At 32.4% G+C, this 20,183-nt stretch overlaps 2 protein-coding genes across 4 annotated transcripts in view; one reads left to right on the forward strand and one right to left on the reverse strand.

The window, feature by feature from the left end:
• The first annotated feature begins 7,788 nt into the window (after positions 1 to 7,788).
• Positions 7,789 to 9,217, forward strand: LOC121121449 (uncharacterized). 2 transcript variants are annotated; one of them, XM_040716384.2, is made up of 3 exons: positions 7,789 to 7,916; positions 8,056 to 8,296; positions 8,368 to 9,217. In XM_040716384.2, the coding sequence occupies exons 2-3, from the start codon at positions 8,065 to 8,067 to the stop codon at positions 9,087 to 9,089; spliced, it is 954 nt and encodes a 317-aa protein (XP_040572318.1). In that variant the 5' UTR covers positions 7,789 to 7,916; positions 8,056 to 8,064; the 3' UTR covers positions 9,090 to 9,217. The 2 variants fall into 2 exon arrangements, with proteins under 2 accessions (XP_040572318.1, XP_071745944.1); XM_071889843.1 differs by lacking the exon at positions 7,789 to 7,916 and having other exon boundaries at positions 7,973 to 8,296.
• A 39-nt stretch (positions 9,218 to 9,256) lies between these two features.
• The window catches only part of LOC121121448 (nucleolar protein 4), a 47,707-nt gene continuing 36,780 nt past the window's right edge, over positions 9,257 to 20,183 (reverse strand). The window contains exons 4-8 of one of the 2 annotated variants that reach the window (XM_040716383.2): positions 12,426 to 12,641; positions 11,751 to 11,942; positions 11,475 to 11,684; positions 10,890 to 11,409; positions 9,257 to 10,832 (exon numbers count right to left, since the gene is read on the reverse strand). In XM_040716383.2, coding sequence (XP_040572317.1) covers positions 10,660 to 10,832; positions 10,890 to 11,409; positions 11,475 to 11,684; positions 11,751 to 11,942; positions 12,426 to 12,641 — 1,311 coding nt within the window. In that variant the 3' untranslated portion in view covers positions 9,257 to 10,659. Of the gene's footprint in view, positions 10,833 to 10,889; positions 11,410 to 11,474; positions 11,685 to 11,750; positions 11,958 to 12,425; positions 12,642 to 20,183 lie in introns of both variants that reach the window. The other variant, XM_040716381.2, reaches the window with a different exon arrangement.

Consider the following 20,183-nt stretch of genomic DNA (forward strand, 5'->3'; position numbering starts at 1 on the left):
CAATCACTTTTTTTCTCTTATTTTTGATATCTCATATTGTCTATCTTCTTGCTGAAGAGCTTAATAGCAAAGATAGTAGATAGTTGACAATAAAATACATATGGTATTTGTGTGTTAGCGTGATAACGCCGTAAGTTAGCCCAAAAATACTCTCTGTATTGTGTTATCAGCTGTGCAATCCCTCCTCTCGCTTGATTCGTCAAGACTATTCCATAGTGTATTCTTTTTGATAAATGGCAGTTGGTATGATTGACTTATTTGGCTAACTACCAGATGATTTCTTTAATATAAATTTGTTACAAAGTTTGCCAAATAATTTATTGGATAGATTTATCTAAATATTGTTCGTAAATATGACATACAAATTAAGTTGATCTTATTAATAAACTATTGATCATATGTTACTTTGTACGTTTGAGTGAATCATACCCATCATTATAATTGTGTTAAACAAGATAAATTTACATCATTCAGGACAGTTAAATAGTTTAGATTTATTACTACTTACTTTGATAGAAAAGATTATAAAACTACCTATAGTAAATCTGTCCATAAAAGAATAAAACACATTAAATCAATAACTACATTTTTATAAAAAAAATGTATTCATAATTTAACCTATTTTTGACAATAATGTGATATTTAAATTTGTTACTTTATGCATTATTATGCAATCTGTTGTAACTATTTTATGTATGAATAACACTTATTAACAATATGTTTTCTCCTTCAAAAAAATACATCAAATATTAGGTTGGGTAAAAAGTAATTTCGTAATTGCCGCCCTTTTTTAAGTATCTTGTTCATTATTGGTCACATCAGATCATACAGTAAGACGTTGTAAAGTTGTTTGTGTAAACTACAAATGTTTTTTGACCGTGCTGTTCTTCGTCAATCAAATCGTAAATTATAGTACGTCGCGTATGGAGTTCTAAATGGAAGAAATTAAGACATTTTTTACATTTTTACTTCCTCCAAAGGGAAAACACGTCGAAAGTGACCAAGAAAATTTGGAAAGTATATGGGCCAATACTCTTTCGGCTCGTTTTGCACAGCAGTGGTTCGAACGATTTTTTTTCTGCTGGATTCTGCCCTCTACTGTAAACAACTCGACGATTTGGAGCTGCCGGTCGAACAGAAACGGCCAGCATTGGTGAAAAGGAGACAACAAAACATTATCAAGACAACAGTAGGCCGCACACATCTTTGATGATGCGCCAGAAGCTCCGGAAGATCGGATAGGAAGTTCTTATGTATCCATCCGATAGTCCAAGTGACTACCACATGTTCCTTTCTTTGGTCAATACGCTTGAGGGTAGAAATTTGGCCTCAATAGAGGTCTGTGAAAATTGGTTATCCGAATTTTTTTTCCAATAATGAGAAGGGTTTCTACGAAAAGGGTATTATGAAGTTGGACTCTCGTTAGCACCAAGTTATCGGTCAGAACAATGCATACTTGGCTTTAATTGGATGATTGTAACACTTTTTAAAAATGATTGAAACAAAGGAGGAAATACGAAATTACTTTTTCCCCAACCTATTATATCCTGACTTCAATAACACAAAAAAGAAAAAGTACTACTCATAATGAACGAATTAGTTAAATTTATCATACTAAATTTTCCATTCAATGTGTCAAACTAATGGCGTATTTGCTACAAAACATTTGGTGAAACAAGTCAAATACATTTTTCGAAAAGGTACACTAATAAGTAACTGTATGTATAGCATGCTTATCTAGATAAGTATTTATGACTGCCTTCTTATAACATTTAGCAATGTTCTAGATTCAGTAACATGATGGATCTGATAATGAATAAATGTCTTAGAAACAAGAACAACTTTAAGTTAAAAAATAAAAAAAAGTATATTATGAAATGTGATGAAAATTTGCTGTATTTGGAATTGGTAATCTGAAGAATGAATTTGCTTTATTCAGCTGCTGGCATCACTCACTATTATTTAACTTCTGAGAAGCGAACTTCATTTTCTACTGTAGTAGATTTCAATTACAGGGTGTCAACAATAAACAATAAATTTATTCAACATGTCCTCCCTCAGCAGCCACCATCTTCTCCATCCTGCCCCTAAAGGAGTTGCATGCCCTGATGACTTCCACAGAATTGACAGCATTCCACTCCCTCGTAATGGAGCCCTTTAGGGCCGCGATGCTCTTGTGGCTGACCTTGCACACCTCCCTGGTGTCCCTGGGGGCTGAAGTTTCATCAAAAATTCATAAGTTATTTTAAAGAGACAAGATACCTTAAGATAAAAGTAAGTGTGTCACTAAAATTACTAGAGTTGTGTCGGCCCGTATTTATTCGTTCCCTTCCAGGCTTAGGACTCGTCCTATCTTACCTTAGCACTTTTTGTCTTTAGGAACGGTCCTTAAGACCTTTTGTTATTGCCATCGGTGCGTATGACTGTCAGTCCTAGGAATTTTTATTTAAATATTGATTGTTTATTAAACCATATGAAATATGGTTTAAGATTATTGCAAATATCTTGCAAGAAATATAATTTTTTTCATTGTAATAAAATATAATACGAACATATTATATATAAAACTTTAAAGAAGTGTTCAGTTTTAGACGCACACACCTTTATCTATAATTTATAACCATTAACCATACGAATACTCAATATAAGCCTTAGATACAGATTAGTTATGTTTTTATATAAATTATAATAATTTTTTGGCCGGAGTCGGTACATAATTTTCCAAGTCCTACTTCACCAAAAATGGTAGAGACTCCGACTCCACAGCCCTTGTCTGAATATACATACTTTCAAATGAATGAATCTTTGATATTTGTAACAATATTTTTCAATGTATCTCATACATTTCATGTTGACGTAGTGAAATCAATATTTTAATCCTAATAATCCAATAAACTATTTATTTTTATATAAATGTCATTACTTTTGCATGTTATTATTAATTAATTGGATATTGATGTTTTTTTTTTTTTTTTTTTTTTTAATTTGCAAGGATAAAAAGGAATCTTATGATTTATTAGAACAGTGTTATAACGTTAACAGCGCGGGCTATTACAATGAGGAAAAGTGCCATCTGTAGAAAATTCCCCTGAAAATGAACTCAATTTAGAGGTATTAATATACAAATGGGTATCATCCAACCAAGTATCAGTTGATAGTTTTACCATCTGTACATGGGTGACAATAAAATTGCTCTCCAAATTTCCCAAATTGTACCCCCGACACACGGGATTTCATATAGGATAACCGTCTCACCTAAATAATTAATGAAAGTTGGGTGATTAAAATTAATTCATATTTTGATGTATTAAACCATAAACAATTAATAACAAAACAAAATAAATCTGAGCATTCTAGTTTACATAAAGGTAGAGAAATGACACTTGAACGTGATCGATGAATTTACATTGCTGCACTCCAAGCATTTGGGCGTCTTGAGGACCACTGTCTACGCTGTGAGGAAGTCTGAAACGTTGGAGAGAAAGAAGGGATCTGTCAAAAAGGCCAAACTGGACCCAGAGGAGTTAGAGAAAGCAGCCGAGGCAAAATCCTTCAAGTACAAGTGGGCCCATGTAAGAGATCTCTTGGATTAACACCAAATTGTCCAGAAAACTACTTAAAAAAATGAATAGAAAGATTCTTGTGAGAACGGAGAGTCAACTTTTGAAACCAGCAATGAAAGAACCCCATATCTTCCTTCGCAAGACTCTCTGTTCTTTTGAACATTTTTTTACACTTTTGCCCTCCCCCCTTCAACTAATGCTAACCCCCTGGGCTATAAATTTTTGGTGCATGTCGAGGGGAAGGTCTGCAATGACTGTCATCTAAACACCGAGGCCCTTGAAGCCACTGTCAGCCAAAACTGTGACACGATGACAGAGGACTACATTTTTAGCGGGTGCATAGCCTTCTGCCGCCCCCTAGAAGCCATCTTTGCCGCTAAGAGAGGTGACATTAACGTTTAAGAAACCTCAGACACAAGTATGTCTATGGTATTATTTTTGTTGAAATTCTATTGTTAATTAATAGATTATGTCTTTTTGAATTTTAAAATTCAATGTATACAGATTGTAAGTGACTACTCGGTAGAGACAGGGTCAAAACCCCCTATAGAATCGTTTATGGTCCAGATCATAGGGGTTCGTAGAATAAACTTCTGGCCTAGATGCATTTTAAAAACCACCCCTGCCGCTCCACGAATCATAAATGACCACACCTAATTTTCCCAATACTTCCTTACAATAGCTGTTTCTATGTTCAATGGGTCTTCTCTAGATTGGAAAACTATCTACTGGTCCTTAGATAAGTTGTATCTGTAGATTGAACATATTGGTAAATGAATTACAAAATATATAGCATAATTTTGGAAAAATTTCCGCAGATGGCAATTTTCTACTGATCTATAGAGTTCCAGCAATTGGAAAAGAAGATTACAGGGTTGGAGCGAGTTATGCACTCACTCATAATGAAAGAAAGAAATGGAAAAAATAGAAACAAATCCTTTCAATGTTTTGATCACAAACGCTTTGATTAAAAAAAATGTAGAAGGTGATCGTCATTGACGGGAAACGGTGACAGGTTTATATAATGGGAACTAACATCCCTCTTCAACCAACAGTCACCTTTAATTTATTAGCAACACATTGTCCATGCAACAATTTCAAATGGATACTGGAGCTAAATAAAGTGTTATAAAGACCACTCCAGCCAATTGGAAATTCCAAAGAGGAGCATATATGACGGCATCAAACTCTTCTCTGACATATGGTCAGCGTTCACTGACACTCGATTTATGTCTTCGCTGTACGTTTCAATGGATATTCACCATTGCAGATGTCTTACACTCCATCATAGAAGCCAATTTTCTTTGTTATTTTCACTTGTTGCCAGAAGTACGAGGATCTCGACTCATTGATGGCTTGATTAAACTTTGGGATACATACTTCACTTTAGTTTGACAACATCACTGCATTTCCTGCCTCATATGTTTCTAGGCATTTTCAGGAAGTTTCCTTTGCTGTTCAGATCTGTAACATTTAATGCGGATATTATGCACGACGTTTACCACTGTATAGAAACCAATGGTCCATCGGATCATACCAAAGCAAGGAAGCTTCCCAAGATGAATTAAAAGCTGCAAAAGGTGAATTTAATCATATGTTAGAATTTGGAATTAAGGACACCCATCTTCTAGTCCTTACTAGTTCCTTCTTCATATGGTAGCTAAGAAGAATGATGATTGGAGATCCTTCGAACATCAAGTTCTAACTTTTGGTGTGATAGTTTTAGAAGGGAAGTCAGCTATTTAGGTGAACTTAAATACTCCTAAGTAGAAAGTGGGATAAAAAGAAAGAAGGTTGCCGTTCTAGTCTGCGCTGGTCCTATCAACATCATGAACATGCTCCAGCTAGCAACTGGAATGTCTGCAGTTTAAAAATCTGTTTCTCTCTCGAAATCTCATTTTCCCTGGATTTATCCAGAGTTTTGTTTGTATCATTTTGCCTGTTAGATCAATAGTATAGGTTTTTTCATCACTGAAGAAAATGATACTGTTTCCATGCTGTTTAAGATCGTTCAGGATGTATTTAGAGCGCTGGAGACGAGTGTTTCTTTTGACTTGACAAAGTAAATATTAATTCTGAAGCCTAAGCACCTTACAACTAGCAAGTTTAACATTTTTTTAGTTGACAATGGTTTTTTTCTTTGGTAGCTTAGTCGATTTTCTTTTTGACCACTCTTGTAGCTTTTGGAGTTAGTTTGGTTGGTTGACCAGTTCGAAGCTTGTCTACAATGTTTTTTCTAGCTTCAATTTGTTGTCTGACATTCCAGATCTTCCGGTTTCTGACTGAGAGCGTGTTCATGATGTAAGTTTGACCGGCGTTTACTAGAACGACAAACTCCTTTCTTTTGGCTTCTTTTTTCCGCTTAAGAGTATTTTATCAGACCTGAACAGCTGACCTCTCTTCTTAAACTATCGTAAGAAAAAGTTTTAACTGGATTTTCACAAAAAACTGTCTACAACATCCCTTAAATATTCATTTTAATAACATTACAAAACTTTTTTAGTAGCTGGTACAACCATAAGAACATAACATATAAAGTAATTGTCCTAACTTAAGTTTATACACAAATTTACAAAATTTAAAACCTATTACAGAATAAGGAAAGTAATAAAAGTTATCATATTCACAAAGGATAAAGATTAGTAAATTCAAATATTTGTCCAAATAAAAAGAAAAGCTTATTTCCAGATGTTTCTCCTATAACGAATAGGCTACTAACAGGGAAATAAGGAATGTTCTATTACAGCACAATGTTGTTGTTCTTTCGGATATTAATTGGTTAATATATACCTATTTATGTAATACCCTTTATTATGAATTATGGCTTGTTCAGAAAGATACCAAGTATTAATACCGATATTTTGCAAACAAATACTAAATAAATGGTAAAAAGTAAACTGTCTCGTATTTGATCGTTAATTACCCTATACAACAGTATTTTCGCCCACTCCCTCAAACCCTCATGAATTATTGTTATTTAAGCAATAAAAGACAAAAATGACCATTAAAATTTTCCATAGAACTAGGTTTGGCCTTTAAAGTATTTTTCTTAAAATCACATTGAGACCCATATTTCGAAATGAAATTGTTATATATATATGAAAACTTAAGGTAACAAAACTTAATAAAAAAACATTTCACCATTCAAACCTTGCTATTTATTAGGTTTTTTGACAACTGTTCCTACAAAATGTATCTAATCATATCAAAAAGTTAGTAAAACAAAGGATCATTTAAAGAAGTTAATACTTGTTTTTGCATTTTTTTTAAATTGTTTTATATTATAGATAAAAACTGCATTTTTCTTATAGAATATTTAATAAATAAGCAACGTATGGTTGCGTGAAAATGTTCTGACATAACATATAATTAAGTCGATTATTTTATGAATTATAATAATTAATTAATATTTTGGAGGCAGAAAGATTAGCCTTAAGTAGTCTTATAGGTATCAAACTTATTTATACTTGATTTTTGAAATTTCCTGCATCAAAAATATTCAATACTTCTTATCCTTAGTTAAATTATTAAAAATTCAAGATAACCTAACACATTATTTATCTTTTAAATGAAGGAATGTTTTTTTACTAATTGTGATTAACATTAATTGTCAAACATAGGAGGGGGGTTTGAAAAGTTTTCCACCTACCGAAAGTTAGTTATTTAGTTATTTTATATCAAAATATGGCTCTAAATCGAAATTATACTCCAAAAAAGGGATTTAAACAAACAAGTTATAGAGTTCGAACAATCTGCAATTGAAAATATTGAAGATTATGTTTGTGTTGAAGAATATTAAAGGTGGGTCTTAGCCGACAGGTGGCCGAGACCTGTTTTTTTTTTCATAGTGTTATTTTTGTATGTTTATATACAAAAAAGAATACTTGCTCATAGGATTTTCCAGTCCTCGGAAGAAAGCTGAATAATAAAATATTGTTTAAATAAATTTAAAAAAAACCCTTTAAGGATAGATTTTTTCAATACTTACATACCTATATTGGGATAAGAGTAACTGATAGATGGTATGAGTTATTTTTTGCTTCTCTGAATGGTAGTTAAACATCTAACAACATATTTTAAAAATAATATTTTTAATTAATTGGATGAACCCATTGAACTTTAAGTAACCTTGACCCACAAAAAGAAAAGAAAACTTGCTACCTCATTTTTTTTATTATTGTCGTGACAATTGTGTTTATTTGTTGTTCGACTATCCTTGAGTAGAGACAAGTACTTTGATTGTAAGAAAAAAGTTATTCCTTTGAATTTTATGAGTTGTTTTACAATATGTATGTATGTAAATTAAGAAGACGAAATATGACAACACTACCTTCCTTGTAGGAAAGCATTTACGTACGTATTTTAGCAAAAGGATAAGGAGGGTTGGGGAAATTTCCCGTAGACTTTCTTTCGCCTATTTCATTACCTTTTTCCTCAAAAAACGATAAAACATACAAAAATATTGAGATTTCGTTATTTCCTCTTTGAGTAGTACTCAGTCATGACATTCGATGAGTTCGAAGAAAACATTTCTATTAAACTCTTATTCCCTAATGGAAAAATCCGAACGCAAGATATACTATTTTCAATAATTAGTCTGGAAGATCAAGGCACTTTTGGCTCTGTCTATAGAGTTAAACCACATGGACTCGAAGGTTATTCTACTTCAGAATCATTAATGGCTATGAAAGTACTTTCATTAAGAAACCGTGGGATTAACAGGGAGCTCAAAGGTAAATGATTTCCTCTCTCTCTTTCCTTTTTTATAATATTCCATGTTCCTCTTTTTCCCCCTACTTTTCAGTATTGAAGAAATTAAATCACTCCAACATTGTGAGGCTCATTGGTTATACCAAAGATGAAAACAATTTGAAATTATTTTTCCCCCTATGCTATGGTAATCTATACTACATCCTTCAGCATAAGCCCTTCAATCAAGAGGAGGCAGAATGTATCATACTTCAGGTTTTGAGTGCCCTGAACTACCTTCATTCCAACTCAATTTGTCATAGGGATATTAAGCCTAAAAATATTTTACTTACAGACTCTAAATCACATGCAATTCAAATCTGCGACTTTGGGAGTGCTCTCATCCTCAATGATTCTACATTAGAACCACTGAACTCTTACATTTGTTCTCGCTATTATCGTGCACCGGAACTACTCCTAGGATCCACATCCTATGATTATAAGATAGACATTTGGAGTGCTGCTTGTGTTTGGGTTGAGATGTTCAAAGGTGAGCCACCCTTTTGGGGAGAAACGACCGGTGATCAACTTGTGGAAATTGTAAGTGCTTTGGGATCTCCATCAGCGAAAGACTTGGCTGATATGCGCATCCAGGATTGTTCCTCATTATTGCCCATACTTAAAAGTATTTTATCTCGTTTAGAGTCACCTAGTCTTAAAAATAAAGTTAGTGGATCCATGTCAGAAAAACAATTTGAAGTTTTGAATAAGTTATTTAGTTATTCACCAAGTGAGCGACCCACTGCAAAAGAAACGTATGACCTCTTAACGATGTGATAGTTCACTGCATTTACACTTTGTCATTTTTATTGGAATAAACTTTGAGTATGACTCTATTAATTTATTTTAAACAATTAGTTTTTTGTTTATTTATGTATACGGAAATAAACATCACAGCAACAGCATTCCAAAATAGTATTTATAAATGAAAAAAATAATGATGATTATGGTTGAGTGAAATAATGGTTATGATATTTCCATCGTTTGATTTATTTAATCATTTAAAAAAAAATACCATTGAGTCTTGCAATATTTGTACACACACATCTAAAATGAAATAAATTTATTAAAATTTCAAATAAAGAACACAAAAGACAAAAACATCAACAAGAACACTGTGGGACAACATTCATTCATTACTCAGTTGTATGTCAATGTTTACAAGCATCGTCCATTAACTTACATTCATTCACAAAACATTGCAACGGCTCAATTTAATATATTATGTGTATTTTTGGCACAGAGTCAAACAAGTGTACAGTGACGACAGATAGAAAGGGAGCAAGGTCGGAGGGTCAGAAATGCTTTGATATCCGATAGCTTGCCATTTATTAATTATAATGATTAAAAATGAAGAGCGAACATTTTTGATATGGGGTTCGTCAAACTGATTGAAAAGAGTTTTAATGGGGTATGAGTTTTTAAGGAAGAAGGGGGATTAGTAAACATGGCATTTGAGAAAGGAACTTAACTATTGACACAGGAGCTTTGACACATAGTTTTGAATTTTTAAGATTTACACCAAAAAAAAATCTACCAAATTTTTTCCGAAGAGAAAAAAAACGGATTAGAAAAAAAAATAATGATGAAATAATTCAACGAGGAAAGCGCATTTGAAGGTATATATATGTATATATTAAAAATGGGACAGAGAATGTTCTCTTATATTCAAATGAAGTTAATACTGAGAAATGGGAGGATGCTCAAATATGCATGATTGGGCTTGGATTGACAATATATATACGAATGTATGTATATGTATATTTTGACTAGATTGTAGGATTATAAACTATCCTGAAGATGTTCTTAAAAAAAAGGGGATGGATTAAATCTTTAAAAAATTATAAACTAACATCAATTACATTATTACTTTTTTTTTTTTTCATTTTTTTCGGAATCTTGATATAAAATTTCCCATTTAAAAACATAACAATTAGTTCCTAGGGTGATTTTTGTAATAGTTCAAAATTTGATCTAACAAAAATATGTTATAGTAAAAAACATCAATGATATATATATATATATATGTATATAAAGATTTTTTTTTTTTTTTTTGGTTTTTAAAATATAAATAGGGATTATAAACAATAACATTATCATACTCATTTCTCTATCTGATAAATGTATCAATAAGAGGAATCATCTGTTTGCGAGGTAGTAGCACATAAAAAAAAATATAGTGGCGTATGGTGAACCCATATACAATACACATAATAGAGGACAGGGAGGACAGAGACACACACATTTATATATATTTATATAAAGGACAGTTAGATAAATAGTTGATAAGAGGGCGATTTGATAACATGAATTTATATGTATATCCTTAAGATACGTTTTGGTTTGTTTAAAGCTTTGGTTGAATCTGAAGGAGTTGCTCGAGCTCATCAGCGGATCGAAGAAGAAAGGCAGCAGACTCTCTATATCCAGTAATGAGCTGCCTTACAGCAGCCATTTCTGTTGCATTGAGTTTATGATTAAGCAAAGGGCTTTTTTTAAGGCCTTCGTTGTTACATGTACCTGTAAATGTGAAAGTGGAAAATAGAAAACAATTATGGGTGGAGATGCTGTCCATACCGTTTTGAGGGTGAGCAGTTGTTGTGGTAGTGGCTGCCACCACTGTGGTCTGTTGTGGTTGGCTGTGGGGATGTTGAAGGCTTAGAACTGGAGGTGGATTTGAAACAACGGTTGGAAAGACAGAAGTTCCTTGGGGAAAAGGTTGACGATAGAGAGTAGCAGTGTTGGCGGTGGTTGAAACAGATGCAATTGTATTTCCGTTCATTGAGGGAAAGATTGGACCAACTACAGGAGAGGAGTTCCCTTCAACCAACCCTGTACCTCCTTGACTTGCAGCCAGAAGAGTTGCTGCTAGCTGCTGTTGATGATCTGCTTTGGTGGAAGTTGTGCTTGTGGTTAGATTGACTGTAGATACGACATCGATTGGACTATCATTACTTGTTGTATAGATAGGCATCGGTTGGGATATAGGCTCCATACCCATTCGCATTCTCTTTGCATTCTCTGCTTCATTTTCACAGGCACGTGCCAAGAGTTGCTCGGCTTGAACACTCGTTAGATGAGGAGGTGTAGGTCGTGTCTTTAAACGAAACAGAAAATATAAACTGCAATTCAAGTCATTTAATTTTTTTTTTAATGTCTTACATTTGATGGGTCTAAACCAGCTTGCTCTCTAGTACGCTTAGTTCTCCTACATGATTTTAAATAAGTTCTAATACGTTTTCTAGCACGACAAGCATGCTCTGGAAATTGTCTTGTACATGAATCAATAATGGCTTGAATTTTTTCCTTTGGCTGTTTGGAAATTGGCACATGTCTATCCAGATTTTCATCTACAAAAAGCCTAACAAACATCTACATAAAAGAGAGAGAGAGTAAGAGAAATGTTGATGGATACAAAAACTGAATTTTTTCACTTACATTAAATGCCTTCAATTTTTCAGGATCCCCACAAATGATCCCCTCGATTCGATCATCACTGATATCATCGTCATCATCTTCATCCTCATCATCTTTTGCTCCATTGGAAGATGTATCATCCTGCATAACATGGTCGTTGACTGATCCATCAGTCCCTTGTTGCAACTGTGCTGTTTGTTGTTGATGCTGAACCTGCTTCGAGATCAACTAATGTTGTTATATATAAAAGAAAATAATTTGATGTGCACTTATATAAACCATTAAAAAAAAGTTTAACTCAGGGCTGCCCCCCTCCCATGGATTATTTAAGTCAAAGGGAATGAGATGGTCTGTTAATTGTCATTTCTAAATAAAAAAGTCAGTTAAAAATATAATGAAATATAACTTTCTAAATGAATTATGGACAAATGTATTGAAAAAGCCCACTAAAAGATTTGTTTTTATGTAGTAAAAAAAGGTAATTATAATGATAAAATCAAGTGTTGTTTTCATTTATTAGAGAAAGTTGTATAAAGAAAGACCACTCAAAAACATTTCTTAGGGGGGTTATTTTCATTTAAAAAATGTTCATATTAAATTTCATTCCAGAAAAATGGGATCTCCTTCGGACAAACAAAATGAACAACCCAAAAAAAAAAACTCTTAGTGACAGCCCTGGGTAAACTTGTGACTTACCAAATTAATTGCAGGGCCATTTTGTGATAAGAGAGTACTGAGCTGAGACATTTTGCCTACTCTGGTTTCTTCCTCTTCTCTCTTTTTTACACTACTCAAAAAGTTACTCAAGGATGAAGCTGAACTGCATTTAAATGGTGGCTCTTCTATTTCGGAGTCCTCTTTATGGGCATCCAATTCTTCCTCCTCGTCTTCCAATTCCGTTATGTCACTGCACTAAAAATGAAAATATAAGGAAATTAAGTTGATGGATTCTTTTCTATAAGAGATTTATTCAATAGATTTGTATATGATACACTCTTATGATCTCAACCTCTTTATGTATCCCTTATTCCTTTAATATATATACATATATGTATTTGCAGAGTGAATAAAAAGAAAGAAAAAGGTTCCTTCCTCTCTCACCCCCCTCCTCCCTTTCTGTCGCATACATATATGTATGAATACCATACAAGAACCAGTAGGAACATTTTTTTTTTTTGGCACATTCCAGAGAAAAGAAGACAACAATCATGACCAAGAAGCCTTACATGTACAATAATAAATAAATTCACAGCCACAGGACTATGGAGCATAACTTACAAAAAAAACCTTCTTCTCCTTCTGGCTCCAACTGTCCCACACAGAAAATCAAGACACAAAATACATTCCTTGTATTTTAGAAGAAATTTACGGAGCATTCACTTCTGTTGAAATTCAAACTGAACCTAGATGAGGGATTTATTTTTAACCAGAAAAAAGGGAGCTGTGAGTAAGGAAAATAAAATGCGCCTCCTTCACCCGGAAAGGAAAGAGGGCCCTGCACGGTCGAACGAAAAAAAAAAATCGTATCCCCCTTTCACTTTCTCCTTACATCTTTTTAGACCCCCTTCTCCCTATAACCAAAATAAGAAAAAAAAAAAGAGAGCCCCTCTACATAAGAGAGAGAGAGAGAATGGAAGAGAGGAGAAAGCATTTGTCTGAGAGGCGTCATGTTCCTATCGCTGAACTCTGTTCTTCTTCATCATCTGATGATTTTCATCGATTCCTTTTTGTATGTTATATAAAACTACTCGCGAATAACAGAAACAAAAAATTGCCTGTTTTCTTCAACAGACCCCCCTCCCTCTACGCCTTTCCAACGATGAAAAAGGAAAAAAATCATATTGGTATTTGTACCAACACAAACAGTCATATTATGAGAGGTTATCTATATTTTTAAAAGAAATCTCCACACAACCTCATCTATTCCTTTAACATGCGTGCGCATGAAATACTCAATTTTCAAGGTTAAAAGAAAAAGAAAGCTGCTTTTGAGTTAAAGTAGTATTAATAATAGTATCATGATATTTCATCAACAGATGGAGACAGCTACTTAGTCTTTGTAGACGTGTGCCGCCCTCTATTGCTCGGATTTGAAAGCTTTTTTGGACAAATGAAATTGCCTAACCAAGTTGTGATTTGTATGTCGTAAAGAGAATATGAATAAGGAATATTTTCCCCCATAAGTTGTAAACAAATCTTTGAATGTCTCAATTAATAAAGAGACCATTTTAACTACTTAATTAGTATATATTTATAAATGATGGAATTAATATAATGTGTCACAGAATGGGTAGTAGTACATTGAAAAGTAAATTCAACTATATTTGATATAAAATCGAATTTGTCATTATACAGTATACGTAATCAGATCATACCACGCCAATTAGAGGTCTATTACTTGCAATTGATGTTCAAGTTAAATGAAGAAATTGTTACAGAATATTTCAGCTCTCATACGTTGTATTGAATTATTTTATTAGCAATAACAGTACGATTTGCTTACCCAAACAGTATATATTATACTGACATCTGTAAAAAAATTATCTGTTCGACATGCTCAATTTCATTTTTAACTCCCAACTTGTACACAACATCTAGAAATATAGACTTTATACATATGTAATATCATTAGCTAGTGGACAAACTTCTTCCTTTCCTTTTTGCAAAATATTGAGTACTTACAAAAAATACTCAATTTGTTCTTGATGAGTAATTATGTTTTAGGTATCTAGATAACGTAATATCAGATATAAATTAAATATTTCCATTGAAGAAGGTCATTTATAAAATAAAACATAAGTCAATAAGTCCCGGGCCTAACCACCGGATGGCACCACTAACAAAATAACTAAATATTTTTCGGAAGTACATACTTTCAAAAAGTTACTGTCAAAATATCCTGGCGTTTGCTTAATTATTTATCGAGTTACAGTGGTTTAAGTAACCCTACTTTTTGTGGCTCTTCAAAACGATGGATTCAAAGAAATTATGTGCTGATTTATCATTTCTTTTTGATAAAAAAAAATACCGATCAAGCCCAAGCTTGGCTTGAAAAATGTTATTCAGACTCTGTCCCATTGAAAACAACCGATTTACTGATTTCAAACGTGGGGTCGTACGGTCACAGATGATGCTGAACGCCCTGATCGACCAAATGAGGGGGTTATTCTGGAAAACATTGAAAAAACAGTGAAAATTATCATGGACAATCGCAAAGTGAAGTTCCAAGAGATAGCTGGCACTCTAAAGTTATCAAAAGGTAGTGTTTACATCATCATACATTAACATTTGGGTATGAAAAAGCTGTTTCCCAAATGAGTGTCGCGTTTGCTCACACCAGACCAAAAGCAACAACGAGCAGATGATTCAAAGAGCTCTTTGGAGATGTTCACTCGAAATAAGAAGGAGTTTTTGCGTCGGTACATCACAATGGATCAAAACGTGGATTCACCACTTTACTCCGAAATCAAAATAGCAGTCTGCCGAGTGGTATGTAGACGGAGAAGGCCGTCAAAGACTCAAACATCGACTGGGAACCTCTGTATTTTGAGATTCGGATCGAATTTTATTCATTGACTACTTGGAACAAGAAAAACAACCAACAGCGACTATTATATTGGTTTGTTGGATCGTTTGAAGGCCGAAATTACCCAGAAAAGACTTCTTTTGAAGAAAAAAAAGGTGCTCTTTTACCATCATGCTACAAGTTAATAAAAACAGCCACAAAATTGGTTGAATTGGATTTTGAATTGATATTGTACCCACCGTATTTTCCAGATCTAGCCTCTAGTGACTACTGGCTCTTCGAAGAAGAACTCAAAAAGATGCTTCATGGAAGGAGATTTGGCTCAGATGAGGAAGTAATTGTCGAAACTGAAGCATATTTTGAAGGTCTCGATAAATCGTTCTACATCCGTGGTATGGAAAAGCTAGAGAAACTTTGGAATGATTGTATCGTTCTAAAAGGAGATTGTACTCATAAATAAAGTGAATTTTGGCAAAAAAATGTTTTTTTCCTATCTAGGCCCGGGACTTATTGGCCGATGTGTCAGCAACAATTCCAAATGTGCGTTGTTGTTTTTTTTCTCTTAATAAAATCTAATTCGTTCAACAACTTAACAACACAAACCAATTGTCAATTCAGGAAATGTAAAAAAAATAACCAATAAGCTACAATTAAATCCAATGGGCCATTGAAATGATCATGTTTTGTCCTTAGATTTTTTATCAGATATTTTGTAATAGTTTTTGTATTGTATTGATGTGTTTAATTTACTTTCCATTCCTTTATAGACAAAATGTTCACAACCAATTATCATTTTAGTAAATTAAAAATTTAATAGTATTCATACGTATGTAGGTACTAGGGTATCTCTTTCAAGGCTCTTATAACCAGGATTTATTGGACTTTTATCTACAAACATTGGAAATTCTGCATCCAAGTATTTCATTTTGTAAGCTTCACTTTATGATATACTATGTATAGTAGATTTGCCCAGCTTTAAAATTAATTCTGAACTCTTTTGCTTCATATAAAAGAAAAGATAAACAACTATTATCGCTGCATGGTTGTATATTTCTTTACATACTTTATTTAAAAGGTTTAGAAAGGGAAAAAATATTCAAGCTGAACTGTCGTTTGCTCATCTGTAATATTTTTGCCAAAAATACTTTGTCTTATCCTCTCTTATTATTATTTTTCTTTTCTAAGCCTTGTCATTTCCTTTTTTCAAAATCTGCAAAGATACATAGCAACATTCAGCAATAATGATTTTTAGAATTTAATGGTCTTTATTGTTAGTATTGAAGTAGTTGTTTGTTTTTGTAAAAAACAAACCTGATTTCTATTAATTGTATTTTTTTCTCGAGGCCTTGTAAGGACTGAGGTAAAATATTCAATGACACAGTCCATGCGTTTATAGATTGCCCGTCTTAAACCATTCTAAAGAAATTTGTAAAATTAAATGTAAAAGATTTGATGTGTGGAGATGAAAAGTTTTTGAAAGCAAAATACTGTTTAGACTTTTACGAAGGAAAAAAGGAGCTTCATACGTAATCAAAGGAATTGACTTTGTTCTACTAAACTCAAAAGCTCTTATTGCAAGTAGACTGACGTCATATGAACTGATTATAATTTTGGTCGCATTTGCGATATATGTGGCCTTATAGCTAAAAAATCTAAGCATAGGATCCAACAAGGGATTAGTTTTTAACAGAATAATCAAGAATTTTAGAACAAGCTTGTCAGTGTATTATATATTTATCGTTTCAATATTATGTACTGCACTTAATTTGGATTTTCTAGTTCGTTTTAGTGAATTTGATATGCATGTATATTTATAGTAGATATGGTTCAACTACGGGGCACTAAGTTTTAACCATAATGTTTTTTATGTTTCGGTAAGTAATTGCCCTAGACTTGATTATGATTATATTTATATATTATATTTTTTGTTTATATATAGAAATATATAGGTTAATATGAAGGAAACGAATAAAATATTTTTAGAATAATGTTATATTAATACGAAAACTATGGCCTTGAAGGCCATTTTTTTACCAGAACTTTTTTTTAAGGCTTAAATATTTACATGAAAAATATCAACAAAATCCATTCATTGGTTTATCTGTGATTCTTGGACACACACAGAGGCAGAATTTTGCATTTAATATATGGATTGTCGACCAAAATTTAGATTTTTCATCACTTAATACCTATTTTTTGCAGGCCCATTCTATACCCATCAGTAATTAAGAGTGTTTTCAGTAATATAGATGTCGTCACTTTCTTAAGAGTCCCTTTAGGTAGGCCCAGCTAACAATCTATCATTTCTGCTTAAAATTTAAAAAGAAATACTTAAAATTCAAATTATTTATTATTTGCTATGGGGATTTTGATATTTCCGGGATCTTGTAATTCAATTTTTTTTTAAGCAATCCCACTAAAAGACCATTTTCCAGGAAATAAGAAACCCTAACAGTATAAATATGGGGGTGTCGACATAAAAACAATCTTGAATAGGCATGGGGCACTCCCTAAAAATTAACATTCATTTTTGTTGTACGTTATAAGTCAGAAGTTTTGAACATTTTTTCACTTTGAAATTGACCTTGTTTTTATTAATGTAAACAATTGGCGTCTTTCACTAACAAGTGATATTAATTTAGGTTATTAATCTGAATTTGTTCAAAGGTTATGGGCGATCATGCATTTTTAACAGTGATATTAACCCCTGATTGATTTCTAAAAATTGAATGGCTTCATAATGTTAACATTTATTATTTTCCTACAAAGTAAAATGGTTCTGTAACTTTTTCTGTAATCCTGGTTACAAACAAGAAACCGAGGCCAAGGCATTCTGGAGGTAAATTTTTATTTCATAAATACATACAGCCTAATATTTCATAGAACTATAGGTTTTCTATTCAAATTTGTGGGATGGGTCAAAATACCCAAAATCTTAGCTATAGTTTAGAGCTTTTATTTGATTTTAAAGACTTAAAATGATCCCCATCTTTCAAATAATTTCTCTGTCTTTTATTGTAAAGATCGATTTTGGGTACTTAAAGTGTAATTGGCAGTGCCTTCAAATGATTAATTAGAATAATTTGTGGATTGAAATAGTCGATAATTATTCTTCGAAGAATACAAAGGTAATCTACACTCAATTGTGAGCAGCATCATTCATGCTTGATTTTGTGTTGATGGGCTAATTGTTCAATTACAAGCCTTCTGGACATGAAAGGTATATTTGATTAATGATTATTTTTATATATTAATTTATTCGTTAAATGGCCTGTTTTTAAATACACTAATGTATTATCAATAGGTATGTCAAACATATTTTTAATTTATTGGAACTTTTACAAAAACATTAATTTTGTTCATTTAAAATAACTATTTATGAGAGTGAAATTATCATTTGTTTTAAGCTATTGGAAATAATGTACACAGTGTTTTCAATGTTGATAAAACCCTATTCAAAGAAATGATAAATTTGAGTTCCTCACTTCCTTTCCCAAATAAATGAATACTTAATATGAAAATATATCAAATTTTGTTTTTGTAATATTTTATCATGGAATCTCTTTCAGGGTTGAATAAATCTTATACAAATATATTTGTGTTTTTTATGGGTTAAAAAGATTTCTGGGTTATTTCTACGATTTAAAAAAAAATCATTAGCAATTCCTGATTTGTACAAAATGAAGATAGTTCTACATTTTCTCCTTTTATAAAATAAAAAAAATTGTTCCCTTCATTAATATAACCATCAGCTGGGGTTAGATCGATTCTAAGCCTATAAGTGAAATTATTCGAAGTTGATCTTGTTTTTTTTTTCTTAAACAAAAGGACGACTTCAAAGGAAAACCAAAATCAATACATAGAGATGGGAAAATTGTCCAACTTGCGCTAAGCATAAAAAATACAACTCACAAAATGTCTTAAATTTCCCCCTAAACTGTAGTGTTCATTGCTTGCCGATGCGTTGGAATTTTTAGAAAGTTTATGAGGAGAGCAGCTTATTTTCCATATTACTTGATGAGATTAGCTATTAGCAAATATGAGAGAAACAAAATATAAACAAATCATAGCAAGCAAGGATGACTCAGATATCGATCCTCAAAATCTACTCTGATTCCAAAACAAGGAGTCAACTCTTGTATAATGAGAATGTCGTTCCAAATTCTACTTTGAGTACAACAAGGACTTACCATTATAATTCTGGAACAAATCCTAAAGGATACTCTCCGTATTTTATGAACACACACGAATGTTCAATCAGGTTTTAAATTTAATTGAATCTATTTAGAAAAGAAGTTTCAGTTCTCTGGAATTAAATAATAATGACAACTTCTAAAGAAAAAATAATTGTTGAATTTTCTTTTCCTTAGCCCAACGATTTGAATAATTTTATAGGATAATACCTTAGATTAAGAGCAACGACATTGTGTGAGAATTCAACATGTTTTTCAACACAAACTGATTGTGAGATTTCTTAGAAGTAAATGCACTACCATTATATATCAAGAATCAACATGCTTAGCCATCAGAAGATGAATGGTTTTGCATCTAATATCCTGTTAAATAAGATAGATTGGTCTTTTTTAAGCAATCAAAGCAACTCAAAATATAAAAACCAAATGGAGATACGAAGATCAATATTTGTCAAAATATAGTATAGGCTACCTTATTTTTTTTTTTCTTCCGCTTGGAGCATTGAGGGTACCATGAATATTACTAGGTTAAGTAAAAAATTATGATCGTTTTTCGCTAAATGTCTTTAGTGATCGTTATCTCACGACTAATACAGTGCTTCAAAAAAAAAAGCTTAGAGTACGCATAAAAGTTAATAGTACACTTTAAAAAAGTTCATTTACATTTTTGTATTTAGATAAGCCAGTTGTCTGTTATAGTGTTCAAAAAAGAAATAATAAATAAAGGTAATTCGA

This window comes from Lepeophtheirus salmonis, chromosome 7 (assembly GCF_016086655.4).
Source record: "Lepeophtheirus salmonis chromosome 7, UVic_Lsal_1.4, whole genome shotgun sequence".
Classification (NCBI taxonomy): Eukaryota; Metazoa; Arthropoda; class Copepoda; order Siphonostomatoida; family Caligidae; genus Lepeophtheirus; species Lepeophtheirus salmonis.